This window comes from Pinus tabuliformis, chromosome 6, assembly GCF_031772625.1.
Source record: "Pinus tabuliformis cultivar Carrire ecotype Pingquan chromosome 6, CPIR1, whole genome shotgun sequence".
Lineage (NCBI taxonomy): Eukaryota > Viridiplantae > Streptophyta > Pinopsida > Pinales > Pinaceae > Pinus > Pinus tabuliformis.
This window is the reverse complement of record NC_142292.1, coordinates 1268842017-1268867348: the sequence shown is the minus strand read 5'-3', so window position 1 is coordinate 1268867348 and position 25332 is coordinate 1268842017. Positions and strand designations below refer to the sequence as shown.

Below are 25332 nucleotides of genomic sequence, written 5' to 3'. Positions count from 1 at the left end.
ACATGAGTGAGACGTCTAATTTGTAATTTGAGTAACAGAGATATAAGGGCATTTAAACTGTCAAGATTATTAGGGGATTTACCAAGTCTGAGTCACATTTCACTAGCATTTAAGCTGCTAAAATTCCTTGCAGATGCACCAAGTCTGACCCACACCAACCCTTAGTATGATTGGATTTTTATCCACAAAATTTCAAACTAGTAACCTTTTCACTACAAAATATCTTAATAAAAAACTCTTTTGATAGTGTTCAACTTCCTTTATGTTATAAATTCATAAATTAAATATTTTAAAAATTAAAATGTTTATTTTATTTTAAATTTACAATATTGAAAAAACGATTTAATTAATGGAATTAAAATATATATTAAAAATTAAAAACAAAATATATAATATTAAATTATTTTTTAAGATATATATTGTATTTTTAATTTCTAATTAATTATATAAATTAAGATCAGATAAATATATTTAGTTAAATTTAATATTTTCATTAGAATTTCATTATGTTATCTATTTTACTTTACCTGTAGAGTATACATAATAATAATGTATTAATATTATCTTGTTAATTTTTTTTTTTATTTTTTTTAGTTTATGTGAGTTTTGAAATGACTACAAGCTTATTTTACTTTACATGTAGGGTATACATAATAATAATGTATTAATATTATCTTGTTAAAAAAATAGTGAGTTTTGAAATGACTACAAGCTTAATTTATGGTTTGAGTAGTCACACTCCAGAAGCATTTAAGCTTTGAAAATCATCTTCGAGCTTCACTTGGTAGGGGTCACACCAACCCTTATCATAGATGGATTTTAACCCAAGAAATTTCGAACTAGTGACTTTTTAATCTTATTATAATGATTTTTAATATTTTTTATTTAAAATTTTAATTTTAATTTAAACATATATATATATTAGATTGTGAATTGTTTTGGATTATTTTTTAGTAATATTAGTTTTGTGATGCACATTTCAATTCTCTCACAAGATTTTTTTATTTATATAACACATTTTAAATTACAAAAATATACTATTTAATGCTTATAAGAGATAGCTGAATTAACTATTATCATGTTATGAAATATTATATAAATTGTAAGATTTAAAATTCAAATCCCCAAAATATTTATTCAAAACAAAATACAACTTCATTAAAACTTTTATCATCCAATTTTAACCCAAAAAAATATTATAATTAAACTACCTTTTTATTATTGAAATTTAATACAGTTATATTATATTAAAATTTTAATGCAATTTAAACTCAAACTCAAATAACTATATAAAAAAAATTCCTTTTGTTCAATAGCTAAGTATAAAGGTACCCTGTTAGCTCAATTGGTCTGCCTAATACGCCTCAGTTCTTGAACCACATTTAAATAAAAAATAAAAATACCTGAGTTTAAATGTACTATATTATTTTTATGTTTAAAGACGTTCTAAATAAACTAACGAAGTTAATATGGAAAATTAAAATGAAAAGAAAACTGGATTTTTAGTTAGAATTTTATTTAAAAAATTGTAGTCAAATCTTGTTTTGTATATTTTTTGAATGCATATATAAATTTAGCACCCTCAAAAATTTAGGGGTATTTGGATTGTGAAGAGTTCACGTGTCAAACTTGTGATTTCAATGAATCTTTGTTGGAGGATGGACAAATCAGATCAGAAAATAAACCAAAAAACTTTCCAAAAAATCGCACTTAATGACTAATCAAAATAGAAATGTATTTGTCTTTAACTCTCTTTATATTATAAATTTATAAATTAATTTTATTATTTTGAAAATTAATATGTTTATATATATATATATAGTTTTTAAGATATATATTATATTTTTCATTTTTAATAGATTTTTGTGATCTATATAGTAGAGAAATGCCTTTCCGTTAATCACATCATTAGGATTTGTTCGACGTTTTAACCAACTAATGTGATTGGAACCAACTAATGTGGTTCATCCTCAAGACAAAGTGGTGGGAAAGAATCATACAATCTTCATGAATAAATAGCAGGGATGCATCATTGCTCCAGGTTTGTTGAAAACTAGCTGTTGGAGACTCATTAAATATAGAATTTTTATTTTTATTTTTTAAATCCTGAAAAGAAGAGAGAGAATAAGAATTATCTATAAATCAGTTTTAAATTATTTAAATTATAAAATATTTAATATTTTGAATTTAGATATAAATTATTTTTTAGGAAGATAAGAATAAGGTAAAAGAGTTAGTTAAGCATCTAGAAATTTTAAAAATTATACACAATGGAGAAAGGGATTATCTAGAAATCCAAATTTAGTTTTAAATTCATTAATTCTCTAAGTTATAAGTTATTTAATATTTAGAAATTAGTTATAAATTAGTTTTAGAGGTGTTAAGAATAAGTTAAAAGTATTAATAAAATGAGCTACTATATAGTACTAATTAATAAAAAGCTATAAGGGAGCTTATAAATAAAATAGTTGTCTTATAATATCAATTAATATATTATAATGAATATAGTTAAGAGAAGTTAAAGGGGGAAGGGAACTATTTAATGTAATAAATATAGTTGTAGATTAATTTTAAAAAAATTATAAAGGGTTAAGATTAAGATATAAATAGTTTATATTGAAATACTAATAAGGTATGTTAAGAGTATATATTAATGAAGAATTAGGAGATTATTAAAAAGAAAATTGGGAGCTTGAGAATTGTTATCATTATTTATATTTATTTATCACTATGTTAAATAAATAATGTGATCTAAAACTATAAAGAAAAAAGGAGGAGCGGGGACGGGGGGAGGAGAAAGCAGGATGATCATAAGAAGAGGGCCAGAATCTAGCTCTTTCTCAACTTCCAACCATTGTCTTTATTGAGATTTCTAGCATGTGTTTCAATCTCAAGAACCTCTCTAAGTTTCCTATGGTGGAAATGATCAACCCTGGCAAGGACTCTAGATTCCTCAATACAGACATGGTGCTTGGATTTCTCCGCATGCTCAGCAATAGCTGAAGAACGAGAACGATTAAGCCTTATGTCTACAGCGTGCTCATGGATCTTCTGGTTAATAGATTGACATGTTTCTCCAATATATGGAATGCCACAAGAACATGGAACCAGGTAAACCCCTTTCATGTCTTTTGGGTCTACAGGGTCTTTAACAGAACCAAGAGAATTCCTAATGGTCCTAAGAGGCTTGAATGAGGAGGAGACATTATTTCTTCTAAGGATATGGGCAATCCTATCTGTGGTCCCTTGAATGAATGGGAGATGAACCTTATAGATAGGATCAACACGAGCAGTGTTAACTCTTGATCTGTTAAAGGCTCTATGAAAGACTTTGAGGCCTTGAGTTCTGTTGTACCCATTATTTTTAAAAACTTCAAGGAAATGAGAATTTTCTTGCTCTAGGTGGTTATCATCAAAGATTATCAAAGCACAGGTAGCAAGGGTGCTGAGAACACCAAATTTTTTAGCAGGAAAATGATGAGAATTAGCATGAAGATATTGTTCCGTGTGAGTTTTTTTGCGAAAAACCTGGTGAGAAATAGAACCATCATCTAATCTAGATAGGAGAATGTCAAGGAAACGAAGGCGTCCGTCCACCTCAACTTCCATTGTGAACTTAATCGATTCAGATTGGTAATTAAGGTGGTTGAGGAACATATCCAATTTTTCATGACCATGGGGCCAGATGACATAAGTGTCATCAACAAACTTCTTCCACTTCTTAGGGCGAAATTGAGCTGAGGCTAGGTCCTTGTTCTCAAAATCTTCCATAAATAAGTTTGCAACAATAGGGGAAAGAGGGGAGCCCATCGCAACACCACAGGTTCGCTCATACAATTCACCTTGAAAACTAAAGAAAGTCGAGGTGAGGCGGAGGCCAACCAATTTGGCAGTGTCCTGGTCAGTGATCCGACTAATGACATCAATGGCTTCTTGAATGGGGATTTTGGTATATAAGAAAACAACGTCAAACCTAACAAGCAGATCCCTTGGGTCCAACGTCACATCCTTCCACTCTTGAACAAAGGACGCAGATTCCTTAACATAGGAATAATTGTTACCCACAAGAGGCTCAAGCTTAAGAGCGAAGAATTTAGTAAGAAGATAAGATGGCCTATAACTTTTTATTATTTAGTACTATATAATAACTAATTTTATTAATACCTTTAACTTATTCTTAACACCACTAAAACTAATTTATAAGTAATTTCTAAATATTAAATAATTTATAACTTATTTGAGAACATTAATTAATTTAAAACTAAATTTGGATTTCTAGATAATTCATTTTCCCCCTTATGTAGAATTTTTAAAATTTCTAGATCCTTAACTAACTCTTTAACCTTATTCCTATCTTCCTAAAAAATAATTTATATCTAATTCAAAATATTAAATATTTTATAATTTAAATAATTTAAAACTATTTTATAGGTAATTCCTATCCTCTCTTTCCTTTTCAGAATTTAAAAAAAAAAAAATAGAATTTTTATATTTAACTAATCTCCAATGGCTAGTTTTTCCAACGGCTAGTTTTCAGGAGTGACCCTGGAGCAATGATGCATCTCTGCTATTTATTCATGAAGATTGTATGATTTTTTCCCACCTTGTCCTAAGGATGAACCACATTAATTGGTTCGAAAAGTAGACCAAATCCTAATGATGTGATTAATCCCAAAAACATTTCTCTCTTATGAATTTATTTAATTAAATTTCACATTCTGATTAAAATTTCACTAAATTATGCATTTTACATACCTGATATTTAATATGTGTATTATAATTTATTATAATGATTTGTAGTACTTTTTATTTTTGTTATTATAAATATAATACAAATAAATTTTATAAAAATTTAAATAAAATCAGCGGTCACAATCCGAGGTTCATGTTATTTTTATGATCAAATATATTTTAAATAGAGGCCTAGCGTAATCGCTCGTGAGTAAGTGAGAGTTACTTCTGACACGCTCACTTATAGGGTTTGGAGTTTGAACCGATGACTTTAATAAACCATTGTTTTAACAGAACACTGGTTCAATTATTGGGTTTGAACTGAGGACTTTAACAACTAAGTGCCTTGCCTTAACAGAACACTTAATTATTAACAAGCTTTTGTCATATGTATAGTGATATGTGGTTTGATGGTAAGTTTATTTGAGCGAAGCCTGGGAAACCGTAGTCGACTTGCAGGTAGTTGGATGTACTCCTAGTGTTATAGAGATAGCTTGAGGATTGATCATGGGTCTCCCATAGATTAGGACGAGCAGTTACTACTAAATCAAATGCTTACTCCAATGCAAGGGTACCATAATTTAACTCCTCACACGTTGGGAGCCTTAACGAATTCAATGAGAAAGTACGCTAGCCCAACTCTGGACTACAGGGATATGATGTCATCCAATCATTGTCTAGCTTGATGCCTTGAGCTGCGAGCAGGTGATCATTGCAGAGCTTGGCAACTTCCTTATTTAGCCCACCACAGGTCACACCCCATCTATACATTTGATCCCTTTCCTTTGCAAGATATATGTCATTTTTCAATTATTATGTCGACGGTCTTTGTGGCAATTATGTTTTTACCAAGGTGGCGGGTTTGCACCTCGATGCATCTCCTATTACGCATTCAGCACAATTCGATGTATACATGGGAACTATGGGGCTCAGGGTCGCCAGTCAAACTCAACCTCCTGGCCCATCTCATGCCCATACTCTTTTGTCTTCTCTCCATCTGCCGGACGCAATGAATGGTAGCCAAAAAAGAGTTGGGGTCACCACTCTCTGCAAGTAATGCCTTTGACACAGGATGTTTGTGAGAGGAAAATCGTTCAACACGAAGCTCAAGAATTCAACAGCAATAACTCATCAGGACGCTCCAGGATTATGGTATCCTTGCGTAATTGGCCTTCCAGTGCTCTACCACCAATCACTCCGTTCTTAGCTTTCAATTACGCAGGGAAGAGCATCGCAGTAAAAGAGGTAGTAATTTTGGTCATAGTCGTAGCGGAGCTCAGCAATCAGGTGTTTATTGTCGGAGCACCCAAGGTAGGGGTGTCTGTCATCGTGGTTGTGTTGTGGGACACCGTAGCACTTGCAATGGTGGTGCTCAGGGTTGTGCACCTCAACACCAAAACCACCATGACCATGGTAGGGACACTGGTAGACGTGGTTGCTCATGGTCGATGCGTTGCTCGCAGTTGGGATGTTTGTTGCACCCGTGGCTAAAGGCAATCTCAGCCCTCGGTTTTGTATTACTCCTGCTCCTCCTGCGTATTATTGCATGTCTTGTTCAACCGATTATAGCCTTGGGCTACCTCTTTCTGTTTCAAGCAATTGAAGTCTGTAAACACTTGTAGGCTCAATTTTGTAATTTTTCATGTCAATAGTCGATCGAAAAAGATAGTGTACTTTGGGAGCTCCCTCATTTTGTCTGATAGTCCATTCAAGCGAGGTTTCCATAACCTCAAGGTCATCTACTTATTTTACTGGTATGGTTTCCCTACGAGTAGACCAGTAGGGCAACAAACTTTTTATAATTTGAAGGTCATCTATTTATCTTACTGGCATGGTCTCCTTACGAGCAGACTAGTAGGGCAACAAATTTTTTTACATCTCTTTGAATTAATGATAAGTCGAGCTTTCAAACCAAAAAAAAAAAATTATATTATATTATGTCCACAGGGTTTTAGATAGACATGATCTCGTGCTTTGTTAGGCATTTCTAGACTTTAAGTTACTTGTTCAAAATATTAAGGCATTCCTAGAGGTTACAATTTCATACTTCTTAAACATGACTATGACAATGACATAGCCTCACCAATAATATATATATATATATATATATATAATTTAAAATATAAATAATTTTACAAATATATATATATATATATATATTTTTAACATATATATTATAGTTTTTATTTTTAATTAATTATATAAATTAAAATTAGGTGGATATATTTATTTAAATTTCACATTTTGATTCATTTACGTTATGCATTTTAATTGTCAACTATGAGTATATATAATAATAATGAGGCATTTTGATTAAGTGTATTATATTAGATATCATTTTGGGATTCAACTGCGTTAAGTAAGTCACTCATCTATGACCATTTCCATGAGAGGTAGTCCTAATTGACTAATTTCTCATGATTTTTTAATAGTTCACTTAACACCTAATTTTATATATGTATAATTTAAAATATAAATAATTTTACAAAATAAAAGAAAATATATTATATTAAATTATTTTTTAAGATATATATTATATTTTTTATTTTTAATTAATTATATAAATTAAGATCCGGTGGATATATTTAGTTAAATCTCACATTTTGATTAAAATTTCATTTACGTTATGCATTTTAAGTGTCAACTATGAGTATACATAATAATAATGAGGTATTTTGATTAAGTGTATTATATTAGATATCATTTTGGGATTCAACTGCGTTAAGTAAGTCATTCATCTATGACCATTTCCATGAGAGGTAGTCCTAACTAACTAATTTCTCATGATTTTTGAATGACCATTTCCATAAGAGGTAGTCTTAATTGACTAATTTCTCGTGATTTTTGAATAGTTCACTTACCACCTAATTATATATATATATATACTTTTACAAAATAAAAGAAAATATATTATATTAAATTATTTTTTAAGATATATATTATATTTTTAATTTTTAATTAATTATATAAATTAAGATCAGGTGGATATATTTAGTTAAATTTTACATTTTGATTAAAATTTCATTTACGTTATGCATTTTAAGTGTCAACTATGAGTATACATAATAATAATGAGGTATTTTGATTAAGTGTATTATATTATATATCATTTTGGGATTCAACTGCATTAAGTAAGTCATTCATCTATGACCATTTCCTTGAGAGGTAGTCCTAACTGGTAGTCATTCATCTATGACCATTATTTCTCATGATTTTTGAATAGTTCACTTAGCACTCATTCATCTATGACCATTATTTCTCATGATTTTTGAATAGTTCACTTAGCACTCATTGCATCGGGTGATGCTCACAAGGGTGAAGAAGTGGGATTGAAACTAGTGAAATGAATCACATAGCGTCAATCATCACTTCCGAGGCTTGCACCCAGTAACCAGGACTTCCCAGGAGGTCACCCATCCCATATTGCCTCTAGCTCAAGCGCACTTAACTGTGGAGTTTTCCCCACAATCAAGCCCACTTAGCTTGCTACCCCATTTTCAAAACCTTAGCAAGTATTGTGCCTCATGAACCATTCAAGTGAGTGAAGGGAACTCTACTTCAATGGTTAATGATGCACAATATTTGCTAAGGTTTTGCAAATGGGGTAGCAAGCTAAGTGGGCTTGATTGTGGGGAAAACTCCACAGTTAAGCGTGCTTGAGCCAGAGGCAATCTGGGATGGGTGACCTCCCGGGAAGTCCTAGTTACCAGGTGCAAGCCCCGGAAGTGATGATTGACGCTATGTGATTCATTTCACTGGTTTCAATCCCACTTCTTCACCCCTGTGAGCATGCAGTTGAATCCCAAAATGATATCTAATATAATGAACTGCGGAAACCCCTTAATACTTAAGTGTATTATAATTTATTATAATGATTTTTAGTAATAAAAAAAAAAAAAAATTGTTATTTATATTTAATATAAATAAAATTTATAAAAAATTAAATAAATATTTTATATATATATAATTTATTGGTTGTGAAATATTTTAATTTTTTTAGTAATATTAGTTTTATAATTTGCATATTTTGAGGATATTTAATTCATTTATAAATTTAAAAACACATTTTAAATAACTAAAATATATACATGAAAATGTTTATCACTAAATTTAAAAAATAAAATAAAAAAATATTATAATTCAACTACATCTTATATATTATTAGAATTTAATACAATTTAATATTAAACTCAAATAAATATAATAATAATAATAAATCATTTTTTTAACTAAATTTAAATGTACCATCTTATTTTTATGTTTAAATACATTTTTTTAAAGCAAAGGTATTCACATTATATTAACAATGTAAAGTACATAGCATATAGTCTGGAGGTCATGGGGGTCTAGGTCCATCACCCGTCGAAATGCTTTGCCCCTGAGAGGGGAAACTAGAGACACTAACACAAAAAATCCTCTTCCCATGAGAGGGGAAAGCAAAGAAAATATCATGAAAAACTAGTTTGAGATTGTTGCATATCATGGAAAGAGACAAAAAAATTGTAGTTGTAGACTATGTGACTCTAGGCCATTAATTGAACACCCTTGGTGAAGGTGTTGAAGTGTCAAAATAAACCAAATTGGTGAAAAGCATGAGAGACATGAACCACTTAACGAGAACCTCTAAAGGAGCTAACCTTTTGGAGATGAACTCGAGTCGCGCTAGAGGACCTGGTCGTGATGTCTGCTTCTTCTGGCTTCTCCTCTATAATGTAGCATCCATATTAACTGGGGCGAGGATGAGAGGTTGTGAGAGCTAGGGCCTATGCATTTGTCGGAGGTAGATTTGGTATTAGACATCTGCAAACACAAGAGGGATGACCAACAAGATCCATGTCAATGGGGGGGAGGCTGAACCCAGGGCGAGGAATTGGAAGTCGATGGGGTCGAGGAGCAGGGAGAGGGGATGTTGGGAGGGAATTCAATTTCAAGGTCACGAGAGAGACATATAAGAGAGGTGGAGGCATGGTTGTTGTAGGAATATAGCTCAACAATCCAACAGGTAGCACGAGATTTATTCGTCTCACGGTCCTTGAACTGGCATGCTAGCAAATTGTGAAGAGCCCTTTGAGTGTGTTCCTTCCATGGCTGGTCTCTTTCTCTTCGATCTCTAGAACCTAGCAATGGATATGAGGGGGGATGACATTGTTAAACAATGTCAATTCCACATTGTCATCGAAGGTGGTTGGGGGACATCCTATTTCCCTTCCTTGATTGACTCGATGTCGTCTACCCCTCTCATGTCTCATGGAGGAGTAGTAGGATGCAGAGGACAGTTAGTATGGAACAAAGGAGACAGAGAGAGCTGAAGTGGGGCTGGTGAGCGGGATAGGCCAGGCTCTGAGCAAAAAAAATGGAGGGGAGTAGTGAATGGTGTCCATGGAGTGGAGTAATAAGCATAGAGAGGAGGTAGGTGAGGCATTAAGTCAAGGGTGTAAGATCAGGACCTAAAGATCTAAGTTGACATATTTAAAACTCATGGTAGTTGGTTGTGGTACAAGGGAAGTGACAATTTCCAAGTAGAGGGCATTATCGTTCCTTAGTGGAGCATGTGGCAAAGGCTGGTCAAGCACCTGGATCTGAGAGATGTTTAAATACACTTTAAATAGACGTATCAATATCACTATATTTTCAATAATATAATTTTTGAAATTGAGAGAATTTTATAAATAATAGAGAAAAATAAAGGAAAGAGGAGTTAGTGTTCGACTTTTTGTATATTATAAATTTGTAAATTATTTTTTTAATAGTTTATTATTTTTGAAATTAACATGTTTATTTTATTTTTAATTTACAATAGTAAAAAGACAATTTAATTAATTAACTTCAAATTTATATTTAAATGAAACAAAATGTTGAAAATGCAGTAAGAAAGTCTCAATTTTGATTTTGCTTTAATCAAATTGAGGAAGTTCAAAATTCCACATCAACAGATAATTTGGAGGAGTTAACTAAGGTGACATAACTCTTGTCACTTAGTTAAGAACACTCAATTCGATTTAATGAGTTGAAGTTCACTTTACTTGTGTTGATTCCTAAAATATAGGAGTTTAGCTCAATTAATTCGAGTTAAGGGCATGAAGTTTAGTTGTATGTAGTGATTACTAAATTTAAGGAGCCCAGGTTGAGTTAATTTCAGTTGTAATCAGTTAACCTAGTTCTAATTTTTAATAGAACTAGTTGGTGGTCAGTTAAGTAGTGGGACATTAGTCTAACTCAGAGATCATCTAGTTAACTAATCAATCAACTAATAATTAACTCATGCATGCAAAGAATGTGAGTTGCCCTGTTGTGGTGGATTTTCCAAGGCAGTTAACGAGCAATTGTGAACTAGTTGAGTGTACAAGTTTTGCATGAGTTCAAGTGATCAACCATGAGGAGTTGCACAAGAAAATAGGGGCTCAAGCATAGGTAGAAATTGATTAAGTCTGGGTCAAAGCTTCTGAGTGAGCAGAGAGATAGGTTATGCACTTGCAGGTTATGCTCAATTGAGCAAAGCAATTGTAATACATCTCTAATCATTATATTAATGCAAGCAAGCATTTGGGTTTTTAGTAGTTTTCTTTTCCAGGGAAAAATACTATTTTCATGTGTGTGATTTATTATTGCATGTCTAAGATTTTTATTCTAAATTGTGAATTAATGTTCACAAAGCAGTAGAGTAGGCTTGTGTCTTATGAGTTTGATTAAAACTTCATGAGCATTTGTAAATATACACCATAATTTATACATGGTATCAGAGCTAGATTCACATTAGAAACCAGTCATTGAAGTCCTCATGTACAATGATAATTGAGGAACTAATGACTATTATGAGACAGATTTATGGAGCCCTAGTTCAGGGTAGATCCAAATGACCCTATGTGCATACTTCTTAATGGAGCTAGAAGGATACTAGTGGGAATATCAGTGAGCTAATGTTTAGTGACACAAAAAGGAGTTGTGATCATTGATATTGGTAGATTGAGGAGTAGCGAAATTTCCCACAAGGAGATCAAAACTCAGAGGGAGTCTAGTTTCAGAGGAAGCAACCCTATGGAAGCTGGTACTTCAGGATCTCAGGGGATCAAAGTCATCATTGTAGTAGTTGCATCAGCAGTGCGGAAGCAATAACAGAGCAGTAGCAACATCATTATGAGTATATTATATTTCTCCATGCATGCGCAACCTTGAGGAGCAAGGTAGAGACTAGAGATATGGTGCTTCAGACCAAGCATGTTATACCTCTCAACATGCAACCTCAGGAAGTTGTCGAGCACCACAAATGGAGAGGTAGAGAGGGGAAGTGTGGAGACATCCACTAAAGCAAATAACTCTAGTAATGGGATAGTTCAATCCAAGTGGGAAGAGAAAGAACATGAAGATATACCTCCAGGAGTGAGGTGGAGCGATGTAAATCCTTAGTCCAAGAGTTGCATAAATTTGGGCAAGGTCCATTGAGGCATTCTCCTCATGGATCATTACCTTGCTACGGGGGCCCACAATATTCAGTAGCAGGAAGCTCAGTGTCATTCAGATGTTGAGGAGTGTAGAGGAGTGTTGAAAGCAGAGCAGGAGGCGCAGTAGTAGAGTCAGTAGTACCACAATTTTCCTAGTAGACAATTGCAGACATAGTTGATTCAATTTTATTTTTTTTGCTTCTTAGTTGTAAATGTTGCGGTAGCAACAACAACAGTGAGAGGAGTTGCATGCAGTACATTCCATAGGTGAACGATATGGGTGGTTGATAATCCATTTCTTGTTGAGAGGGAGTGTTGAAAATGCAGAAAGAAAGTCTCAATTTGGATTTTGCTTGAATCAAATTGAAGAAATTCGAAATTCTACATCAAGAGACAACTTGGAGGAATTAACTGAGGTGACATATCTCTTGTCACTCAGTTAAGAACACTCAATTCGATTTAATGAGTTGAAGTTCAGTTTGCTTGTGTTGATTCCTAAAAAATAGGAGTTTATCTCAGTTAATTTGAGTTAAGGGCATGAAGTTCAGTTGTATGTGGTGATTACTAAATTTTAGGAGCTTAGGTTGAGTTAATTTCAGTTGTAATTAGTTAAACTAGTTCTAATTGTTATATAACTAGTTGGTGGTCAGTTAAGTAGTGGGACATCAGTATAACTCAAAGATCATCTAGTTAACTGATCAATCAACTAATAATTAACTCACGCATGCAAATAATACGAGTTTCCCAGTTGTAATGGAGTTTCCAAGGCAGTTAACCAAAATTTGTAAACTAGTTGAGTGTACAAGTGTTGCATGAGGTCAGGTGATCAACCATGAGGAATTGTAGAACCATTTTGGAGAAAATTCCTAATTAATAGGGGTTTATCTCCTCAAGAATTGCACAATCAAATAGGGGCTCAAGCATGCACAGAAATTGACTAATTCTGGGTTAGAGCTGCTAAGTGAGCAGAGAGATAGGTTATGCACTTGCAGGTTGTGCTCAGTTGACCAAAGAAATTGTAATACATGTCTATTCATTAGATTGATGCAAGCAAGCATTGGAGTTTTTAGTAGTTTTCTTTCCCCGGGAAAAATAATATTTGCATGTGTGTGATGCCTTATTGCATGTCTGATATTTTTGTTCTAAATTGTGAATTAATGTTCGCAGAGTAGTAGAGTAGGTTTGTGTCTTGTGATTTTGATTAAAACTTCATGAGAATTTGCAAATCTACACCATAATTTCTACACAAAATATAATATATTAAATTATTTTATTAAAATATATATTATATTTGTCTAGGGGTCTTGGATAAATGGAAATCAAGTGTGTAATTAAGCCATACTTAGATGTTAAGTCACCAGTTCAATTCCCGTCCCTATTCGGGTATTACTTTTGGACATGATTATGATGTAGGCTCACTATTACCAAACTTACAATATATATACACACACACACACACATTGTGATTAAAATTCCATCATGTTATGTATTTTAGATGTCTATTATGAGTATACATAATAATAATATATATAGATTTATACACACAAATTATATGTTGAGATGTAATTGAATAAGGAATTTGATTCTTCATTTATATACATAATAGATTTGGATTTAAAATGTATCACTATGTATCAATCTTTTGAATGTGTTTATAAATGTTTTTTAATGTTTCCAGTTAGTTAGGTTGTGAAAATTACAATTAATCAATTTACTTTAAATATCATCATCTGGGTGATCCATTAAGGAATTTGATTCTTCCTTTATTTACATAATAGATTTGGATTTAAAATGTATCACCATGTATCAATCTTATTAATGTGTTTATAAATGTTTTTTAATGTTTCTAGTTAGTTAGGTTGTGAAAATTACAATTAATCAATTTACTTTAAATACCATCATTTGGGTGATCCATCCTCATCATTGGGTGCATTGTAAGTAATGTCTCGTTCACGTCCGCAACCAATATTTGTGGAGCTATAGCTCCATTAATGCACTGGGGCAGTGTATGCCAACCATTGGATTTTGTACTTGGTTAAATCCAATGAATAACATATATTGCCTTAGTGCATTAATGGAGCTATAAGTCCACAAATATTGATAGTTGGTCACGTCATCCAATCTAGGTAGGAACTATTGTTCCATAGAAATCCCTCTACCACTTATTTTACTTGTTCAAGATTCTTTGGCTTGGAAAAATCCATACCAGGAATGAACACCTTCTACATTAGCAAGTATGCCTAGCAGGTTGTATTGTTGATAAAAATATGTGACAGTGTTGTAGACAGTAATATGTAATCTGATGTAGACATCCAAACTATTGCAAATGATGAATGTCAACGTAGTGGTACAACACCTCCCAACTCAATACTCCGCTCAGCCCGAAGATTGGGGCCCCTAGAAGGACTCCTAAATATTATTGACAACTTAGACTCACATTTGCAACACCCTGCCCTTTAAGCTATCCTCAACCCTATACTGAAGATGCTCTACCAAAGTTTTAGTGTTGAGTAGTAGCATTCAAAGGACCTCTATATTGCTTAAAAATGCTTAAAATATGTGTGTTTATATATGTATGTAAGCCTAAAAAAATCAAACATCTCCCTTATAATGAGATCTAATTCACACACACACACACATATATAATAAAAGTATTTTATTTAATATTGATTTTGAAATATTTTTTTAAGTCAATTATGGGTTGGTTTATTTATTTATTTATTTATTAGTTTCATATTAAATATTAAAAGAATTACACATCTTCCTTATATATATATTTTTTTTCTCAATTAAGACTAACCTAAGTACCCACGGGGGATTTGAACCGGTGACCTATCGCAAGGAGTGCCTTAACAGTGCACCCAATCACCGTCAATCCAAAGCCCCGTGGGCCACATCTTCCTTATATTAAAATACAAAAGAATTTTTATATAGAGATGATTGATATATAAATATTTTACTTAAAGTGTATATTAAAATATTTTATTTTTGATAATTAATTTGATTGGAGAAATTAAAAAAAAAAAATTATATATATATATATATTAGTGTAGTCAAAGTATTTTAGCTCTAATAGTTTAGTGAACAATTTGTCCAATTGAGTGGGTTCAAGTCCCTGGAGACATGTTAAAACTAAATCCTTAGTGCCATTTATGAAAAGTTGTATCTAGTGTAATAGTGATAGCCTATCTTTAGAAGTTACCAAATTACAAATTCTCTAGAGATTCTAATTTGATAAACCTGATACCCATCAAAACACTTACATACATTTTACACTATCAAAATTATAAAATATTCTATGAAGATTAAATCCCTATCATCTATATATTAATTATGGATAATTAAATTAAAATTTTGGATAATCGATTCCAAAATAAACACACCTATCAGTTATTAGCATATACAATAGTAGTGTATTTTGATTAATTGTATTGATATGCATTTCATATAGATTTATAAATGTAAATAGAGTACTAACATATGATTAATTATTCATAAATAAATGTAAATTTATTTTAGTTTTTTAAGATTTATTTTTCTTCAATTTTATTAAAATAAAATAATAATAATAAAATATTTTAAAAGTTTTTTTTTTCTTTTGATACATGGTAGTTACAAAGTTAAAATGGATTTACCATGATTATATATATATATATATATATATATATATAACTTGAGTGGTTGAGTGTTGTGAATTGCAAGTAGAAAGTTATAAGGTTAAGTGTGTTTGTTAATATTATATTATTGAGTTTTATTATTGATCTTTATTGGATGTCCTAGTTAAATTAACTCAATCTTAATTGTACCACATGTTAACTCAATCTTGAGAAAGTGATACATAGTAGCTAGTACATGCTGCTTAGTTTAAATATAACTAAATTAAAGTAAAAATGTCGGATTCAAGTTAGCGTAAGGTTTAGAATTCACTAGATACTTATTGGTAAATTGAGGTATTTTATTAATCGTAATTTTCCAGAGAGACGATGGAGAATCCAATCCTACCTAGTGACAATAATAATGTCTTATTGTAGTGATAATTTTTTTGTTAAGAACGCTGTCAAGAAGGTTTTACATTTTAAAGGGTAGTGGCTCTTGCCAGATATATATGTGAAAGATAGATTGAATATATTCCTTAAAAAAATACAAATATTAAAAATGGAGTTGCTTTATTCACTTAGTTATTTTTTGTTTGAATTGATAACCATTTTAATTTATTATTAATAATTTTTTACAGATTTCTTATTGATATTAAGTAAAATTAATATCAAATTATATATATATATATATATATATATATATATATATATATATATATATATATATATATATATATATATATATATAATTTAATTTGTTTGTTAAACTTTGTTTTATTTTCGTGCACTTAAACCAAATTTTGTGATAAACAATAAATACCTTGCTAATATAAATAAGTGGTTTTCATTTTTTAAATAATTATATAATAATTAAATGAATCTATATTAATTTTTTAAGTATCTAACTATTTTTGATATATATTAAATAAAAATTTATGGATTGAATCAATTTTCACTTAATTATTAATGAGTTCATCATATTATATTTTTTATGAATAAAGTTATTTCGACTAATAAAATTTTAAACATGTTAATTAACCATATTTATTAATTTTGAACTTGTTAATTAATAATCTTTATTATAAAAGAAATCCCCAAGGGTTAGCTCAACTGGTTGAGTCCCTGTTGTTAAGTGCCTCACTGATCGGGAGGTCACAGGGTCAATTCTCCTCGACGCCCTTGGGGTTAGGCCTTGCTAGTCTGGCTGACGGGCTTTAAATGATTCCATAAAAAAATATATGTTTTGAGAAAAATTGCAAATTGATATATGAAACTGAAAATTAATTGTCTACTTAGGGGCAAAGACTTGTATAATTGTCTACTAAGGGGCAAAGACTTGTATAAATTTTGGTGGGTAGTAACCACTAAAAAGTCATTTTTACTCCTACTTATTAAAGTGTTGAAGAAAACATAAATAATGGTGGGTAGTAACAATTCCTCTTGAGTGTATTTATTTACATGTTGTTCCTATCCATTTTTTATGCAAATACTTGCTTAAATTATGGTGGGTAGTAATTGATGGTAAATATTTTTGTTTCTGAAGAAAAAATTGTAATTTCCAAAAATCAGAGGAAAAGACAATACAACCGATCACCAAAATAAATAAATATCAAATCTACAACCCATAAACTACACAATAAACCACCATAGTTTCATGAAAGGATTATCCTACAAGAAAAACATAAAAGTCCCACACAACCATTAATCAAAAAATCAAATCTGAGGAATGTCCAACTAGAGCCCTTCAATGAAGGGTCTATAAAAGTATTTAGAGGAGACCATGTTTAGTTGCTCGATGATATTCCATACCCCTAAATCTTGTGTAGAACTAGCCTTAGAGAGTGCATTTGCGTCATGGTTCCACTCCTTGTAAATATGGCAAAAAGAAACCTAATCAGAAGACTGTTTGAGCTCTAAAACCTCCTCAAGAATGGGATGCAATGTGTGTATGTAACAAAGTTGATGCTCATTGAACCAATTAATTATGATCATAGAATCACCAAAAATTTGCAAAGTGTGACATTCATTTTCAATTGCAAAAAGGAAAAGTATTTTAGGTCGAGAAGCTCTACATAGTTGTTCATGCCCCTCCCTAGACTTCTTTGTAGCTTGTAAAGGTGGTTTTATTGGATGTAAAGGACAACCACCCCCCTCCCCCCCCCACAATCTCCATTCTCTGTAAATGATCCATAAAAATAAACCCAAGGTTGAGATCTATCAACCTCCTCAACAAAAACATTATGTGGGACATGAGTTCATAATCAGCAACAACTTTGGCTGCTACCTAATCTAGAATAGAGGATTTGCCTTTAAAGATAGTCATTTTCCTCACATTCCATATACCCCAACAGACTAGGGGAGGCAAGTTTCTAAACTTATTAAGAGAGGCTTGATCCCACCAGTCTTTCCATGCCTGAAAGAAGGTAACATAATGTTCATTCAAAACACCTCATTGTCGATTCTCAAGGGTGTTCCAATCTACAGTTGAAAATGAACAGGAGATGAACAAGTTCTCAGCAGATTCATTGTTAGGTCCCTATAATAATAGTGTATCCCCCTTATTTTTATTGTTGTGCCCATGTATCCCCCATATTGTTAATGTTATTCCCTTACATTATTATAGTTATGTATGCTTTGATTATATTGTGACCCCTTAGACTCCTATATATACCAAGGAGGTCTTTCCATTTGTATCATCCAAGAATTATTCATTTATGTTATGTAAAGGAGGTTTCCCTCTTGAAAAGGTTAATTTTCAAGTCATTGATCTATATTTTATTTTATTTTGTGATCTGGTTGTATAACATTTGGTTTCAGAGCTTTGGATTCTAGGGTTTCGCTGCTTCAAACAATTTATCTTAGAATTTTCACTAGATAAATTTTTTTGTATGAGGCTTCAAAAGCTGAAATTTTGACCACGTGGATCCAAAATCTTGGTGAACTTCATGTAAAAATTTAAGATCTTAGTTCGCTACATTTTTTGAAATATGGTCTGAAGAAGTTATGGTTTTTGCATGCTCCAGAATTTAATCTCAAACATGTGACCTAATGAAAATCATAATAACTTTCTCTATGAGCATCAGATTTGAATTTCATAAAAAGTGACTGAAAGAGAATGGACTTTAGTTTGTTGTGTATCATTTTAAATGTTGAAGATTGAAAAGTGACACGTGGAATTCCAGACAAGATCGCTCTACTAAACTAGTCCATAATCAGGTCATTGTGGGAGATTGGGAATAACATTATCTTGAATAATTCAATATTGGTTTGACTTGTGGCATTGGAAATAATACTCCAAGGGCTACCACATGATGAAATTTTAGAGCTTGGAGAGCTGAAATTACAAAGATACAACAGTTTCAATATTGAGCTCCTAAAAGCAAGAAAAAAGTGTGTATTTACAAAAAAAATGTTTGAAGTGATTCAAAGAGCATAATGAAGCATAGGAATAATTATTTGGTCCCAATATGTCTCATAACAAGAAATTGGATATACCTAGTAAGATAAAAAAATCTATAGTATGACGCATGAAGAAGAGGAAGAAATGCAACATGATATATCAAAATCATGAGACCAAGTGCAACAAATTGCGTTGTTGCAAAGAGTAACAAAAAATGAACCGGAAGCTAAGATGGATGGTTTGAAGAATAGTTTAAAATACAACATGGAAGCAATGATGAAAATAAAGATGGAAGGTTTGAAGGATGGTTTAAAAATAGAAATAAAAAGGCACCTAGAAGGTTTGACAAAGTTGCTACAAGAAATTATTCCTATTGGTGACAATGTACTCCATGAAAATCATGAAGAGGATAAAAGGAATACGAATTATGGTTTTAGACTCTCTAATAGTGGGTTGAATACTAACCACATTCCAAATATTGATATGAGGAAGTTTGATGGCAAGGATATGGTAACATGGAGACTACAGATGGAGCAATTCTTTGATCGACATGATGTGTTGCACACACAAAAGGTACACATTGCATATTTATATTTAGAAAAAATTAGTTTTTGTGGCATTGATGCCTTTGTTCTTGTACATCAATTATCACTTAGGCATTTTTTACGGAAGAATTGGTAGCACATTATGAGGATACAAAGAGAAATACCTTCTTTATCCAATTGATAAATCTTAAACAAAAGGGTTCAATGGCGGAGGACTTCCAAAGATTGAATATCAAGGTAAATGATATTCCAAAGGAATATAGGATCGATGTCTTCATAGGTACTTTAAAGGATAACATCTAACATGAGGTTCACCTTTGGGAACCTAATTCATTGAAGAAGGAATTCAAGGTGGCAAGAAAATTTGAAAGCAAAATTATGGCAACAAGAAAGTATACCACTCACAATTATAAAGATGGAAGTGTTGTTACTCCTAGCATCCCACATCCTACAAGGTTAACACCACAACAACTGGAGAAAAAAAAGAGCAAAAGGGATTTTTTGCAGTTGTGATAAAAAATACACTAAGGGCCATAAGTGCATTAAGAAGAAATTATTTTACATAGATTGTGAAGAGGAGGAAGAAAATATACAAGAAACATAAAAATAAGAGGATATACACCAAGAACTAACCCAAGAGAACTAAGAAATTAATCCGACCATATATTGTAATGCATTAGCAGGAATGACCACTCCTCAACTCTCAAGATAGAAGGATATATCAAGAAAAAAAGGTAATAGTTTTAATCGATTCTGGTAGTACCCATAATTTTATTCATTGTAAGATAGCCAAGGAATTGAATTTCTTTCTATATCCAGCACCAGAGTGTCAAGTGATGGTTACAAATGGAGGAACTATAAATTTCTCAGGGAAGTGCCATAATATCAATCTAATCATGGGGGAATATGTATTGAATATTCCAATGCTTTCCATTCCAATGGGTGGTGTTGATGTTGTATTAGGAGTCCAATAGTTATAATATTTGGGGATGATATTTTCTAATTTTCAAGAACTTTTCTTGAAATTTTCCAAGGAAGAAAAGGAAATTGGATTAAGGAGCATCACAGGGAAACCGAGGAAGATAATCAACTCTAATGACATGAAAAATATTTTGAATAAATAACAACGAGACATAATTGCACAATTATGCTCATTAGATTTTTAAACACTGAAATCATCTATTTCTCAAAATCTCCAAAGAATTTTGGACAATCATTCCAAGGTATTTGAGACTCCCAAAGGCCTCCAACCTATTCATGATCATGATCATGTTATTCACTTATTCTAGGAAGTTTTCCTCTAAACATCAGACCTTACAGATATTCCTATGCCCAAAAGAGTGAAATTGAACATAGTGGTTGCAGAAATACTAGAAGCAGGTATAATTTTACCTAGCCAAAGTTCTTTCTTTGCTCCATTAGTATTGGTTGTAGAAATGGAAAGAAATTTGCTACTGTTAATGAAATTGAACTGAAATCAAGAGACACAAATTTCTTCTACTATTTTTTGGAAAGGAAAATACACAATAGAAAACATGCAATAAACTGCAACCATCAAAACACAAGGAACACAGTGATTTTACAGGGGAGCCCAAGTAGGAAAAACCCCTCCTTTGTTTGTATTATATCATATGAGAAAAAAATGATTAATTACAATGATTGCTTCACACATGAAGCACACCCTACACTGCAATTTTGATCTCCTCCTCCTGAGAATTCTCTGTAAATGACTTAGCCAAATCTTGGCCTCTTGTTCCTCCTATTTCCTTGTGCAATTCCTGAGGAAATTGGCTCCTAAAAAATAGGAGAAGCCCTTATTTTCTTGCACAATTATCAAAAGAATAGTATCACATACTGCATACAAATTGTATGCAATAATAAATACATTGATGCCTTTTTCCTCCACTCAATTAGGAAATTCGAATTCCATGCATGACTAGGTATATTTTTTGTAAATTGATCAGTTCGTTGAGTGATCAATGAGTTAACAATTGTTATAACTACTCAATTGAACTCCTACTGACTCCACTAATTACTAGAGCTCAGATAATTGAGTTTAACTAACAATAAATCCATTAGATTTCTAGATCTTAGCTATCAACTCATGCACAACTCTACTTCTAGCTTATAAACTCAAATTTACTGATTTAACTATGGAAGAAAGCCATGTCACTCTAGCTAACTACAATCCAAGTCCTCTTGCTGATGTGGAAAATCAAATTTCTCCATCTGACTAAGGCACAAGTCAAATGAAGCCTTTTATTTCTGCATTTTAACACTCCTTCTTAGCAAGAAAAGGGTTATGCACCACCCCTAATCCTGCTCTTGTGGAGGAATTTACTGTAACAAAACTTCCTCTCACTGTTGTTGTTGCTACTGCAACAACTACCACTAAGAAGCATCCAAAATACTAAATCAGTTGTTTCTTTGTGTTGCAATTGTCTCCTGAATCTTTGATTGCAACTACCTTTGCATTATCGCTCAAGATCTGACTGCATCAACTGACATTTATCCTTCTGCTACTGAATAATATGGGCCCATGTAGAAAAGGGTAATGATCCATGAGAAGAGTATACTACAATTGTTGTTTCTCTCCTATGGACCTTGCCCAAATCTTAGAAACTCTAGGACTAAGGCTCTACATTGCCCCACCTCACTCCTAGAGGTATAACTGCATGCATGGCAAAATCTACCTCTAAATTGTAGATATTTTTAACTCGAACACCAATTTGTTTTAATATTCCAGTAGCAACATGCTTTAGAAAATCTTCCGCCTTACTTAACATCACATCATATCCACAGTCTTCAAGTATAGCTACATAAACTAAATTTTTCTTCAAACCAAGCACATACATTACATCCTCCAGGTGAAGATGGGATCTTGACTTCTTGTTAAAGGTGATAGTGTCAATCCCTTTGGTACTATACATTCCATCATCTCCAAGCTCTATGTGTAATTGTAGGTCTTTCTCCTCTAGGTTGTTGAAGAACTCCTTATTTCCTATAATATGATATGAAGCACCAGAATCCAGGTACCACTCACTCCCTCTTACTTTGCTTTCCATGCAAACAATGATGGTGAAATCCAACTTGAATTGTGATGCAAGATAATTTCCTCCTCTTGTTGTTGTAGGCTCCTTATTGGATTTCCTATGTGGACACTTGGTTGCATAGTTTCCATACTCATAGCAGTGAAAGAATTTAATTTTACTAATATATTTCTTCCCTCCATGGTTATAGATGGATTATGCCTCACCTTGGTCCTTCATGCCTTTGGACTTCTTTCCTTTTCCAACTAGAGCACGGTCTTCTTCCTCATCTCCAATGGATGTGACATCGTCTCTAGTGTTTCTTTTGATCTCCTCCTACACCAAATCATACCAAAGTCTCTCCCAACTTGGTAGCTTATCTCTTCCATTAACTGAATCCTGATAGTTGTGTCAGTATTTTGGAAGACTAAGGAATGTTAAGCTCACAAGTTCAAATGATGGCACATTTTCTCCTACTCCTCCAAGTTCATCTCGAACATGAGTGAATATGGATAGGTGTTGAGGAATGGTTTCATTTTTCTACATTTGAATGCTCCTTAGTTTATCTCTCAATGCCAATTCCCTGGCATCACTATCGCTCTAGAATAGTTCTGTGAGATTTTTCCACATTGCAAAAGTATTCTCATTTCCATGCAAGTTCAAAACCACATGATCTCTGGCACCCTCCAAAATAATCCTCCAAGCTCTTGTTGTGTCTTTCTTCCACTGATCAAATGCTTGTGCATAAGATGTTGTTGGTTTAGGAATGTCAGTTTGTGTATATTCCCATACTCCATTTTCATCTAGGACAACTTCCATCCTATCTTTCCAAGCACAAAAATTCAAGGTGCCCTTCAATGCATACTCAAACCTCAATCTGTTGAAAGACATTTTTCTTGCACTGAAGAGAATCTGCACCAAAAAGTTTTCAAATTGAAATTTCTCTTAGAGAACATCTAGAAGAAGGTTTCTATGTAGTCTTTTAAGGCTCTAATACCATGTAGAAATTGCAATATTTTTTCTACTGCTAATGAAAATTGAACTGAAATCAAGAGACACAAGAACTGAAATCAAGAGACAAAAATTTCTTCTACTATTCTCCGGAAAGGAAAACACATGCAATAACATGAAACCATCAAAATGCAAGGAACACAATTATTTTCTAGGGGAATCCAACTGGGAAAAACCCCTCCTTTGTTTGTATTATATCAAATGAGAAAAATTGATCAATTACAATGACTGCTTCACACATGAAGCACACCCTACACTGCAATTCTAATCTCCTCCTCTTGAGACTGTTCTGCAAAATACTTAGCCAAATCTTGGCCTATTGCTCCTCCTATTTCCTTATGCAATTCCCAAGGACTCCTAAATAATAGGAGAAGCCCCTATTTTCTTGCGTAAATTCCCAAGAGAAGAGTCTCACATGTTGCATACAAACTATATACACTCTCTAGTATACAATAATAAATACATTGATGACTTTTTCCTCCACTCAACTAGGCAATTCGAATTCCGTGCATGAATAGATCTATTTTTAGTAAATTGATCAGGTAACTGAGAGAGCAGTGAGTTAACAATTGTAATAACTACTCAATTGAAATCCTACTGACTCCACTAATGACTAAAGCTCTGATAATTGAGTTTAATTAACAATAAGTCCACTAGATTTCTAGATCTTAGCAATCAACTCATGCACAACTCTAATTCTAGCCTATAAACTTGAATTTAATGATTTAACTAGGATACAAAGCTATGCCACTCTAGATAACTGCAATCCAAGTCATCCTGCTAATGTGGAAAATCGAATTTATCCATTTGACTAAGGCACAAGTCAAATGAATCCTTTTCTTGCTACTTTTTAACAATGGTACACAAGAAGGATGGATCATGGTGTATGTGTCCAGATTATAGGGATCTCAACAAGCTCAATATTAAAGATAAATTCTTCATTCTTGTCATTGATCAATTACATGGAGCAATTTACTTCACCAAGATGGATCTTCATTCAGGATATCATCAAATTACAATGAAGACTGAAGACTTTCTGAAAACAACATTCAGAACTCATGAAGGTCATTATGAATTTTTGGTCATGCCTTTTGGCCTTAATAGTACACCTTTCACATTTCAAGGTTTAATGAATTCCATGTTCAAACCCTTCCTTAGAAAATTTGTGTTAGTATTTTTTGATGATATATTAATCTATAGAAAGTCTTGGAAGGATCATGTTCAACATGTTGACAGGGTGCTCAAACTATTAGAGGAGAAAAATTTGTATACAAAAACCTATGAATGTTTTGTTGGGGTACAGGAGGTGTTGAAAATGCAGCAAGGAAATCTAGTTTTCACTTTTCCTTGGTCAAACTAGATTAAAATTCAAATTTCTATTTCCGTAGGATACTTGGAGGTAGTTAACTGAGGTGACATGGCTCATGTCACTCTATTAACTCAGTAAATTTGAGTTGGAGAAGCTTGAGTTCAGTTATACATGATTGATTGCTAATTTGTAGCAATCTATTTAAGTTAATTTGAGTTATTATTAGCTTAACTAGTTCTAACAGTCAGAAGAATAAGTGGAGGTCAAGTTGT

General features: G+C 32.4%; 1 protein-coding gene across 1 annotated transcript; it reads right to left on the bottom strand.

Annotated features, from left to right (window-relative positions):
* Nucleotides 1–2829: 2829 nt before the first annotated feature.
* LOC149263270 (uncharacterized) lies at nucleotides 2830–3609 on the bottom strand. The gene has a single exon (XM_089387284.1). The coding sequence runs from the start codon at nucleotides 3607–3609 to the stop codon at nucleotides 2830–2832; it is 780 nt and encodes a 259-aa protein (XP_089243410.1).
* Between the last annotated feature and the right edge of the window lie 21723 nt (nucleotides 3610–25332).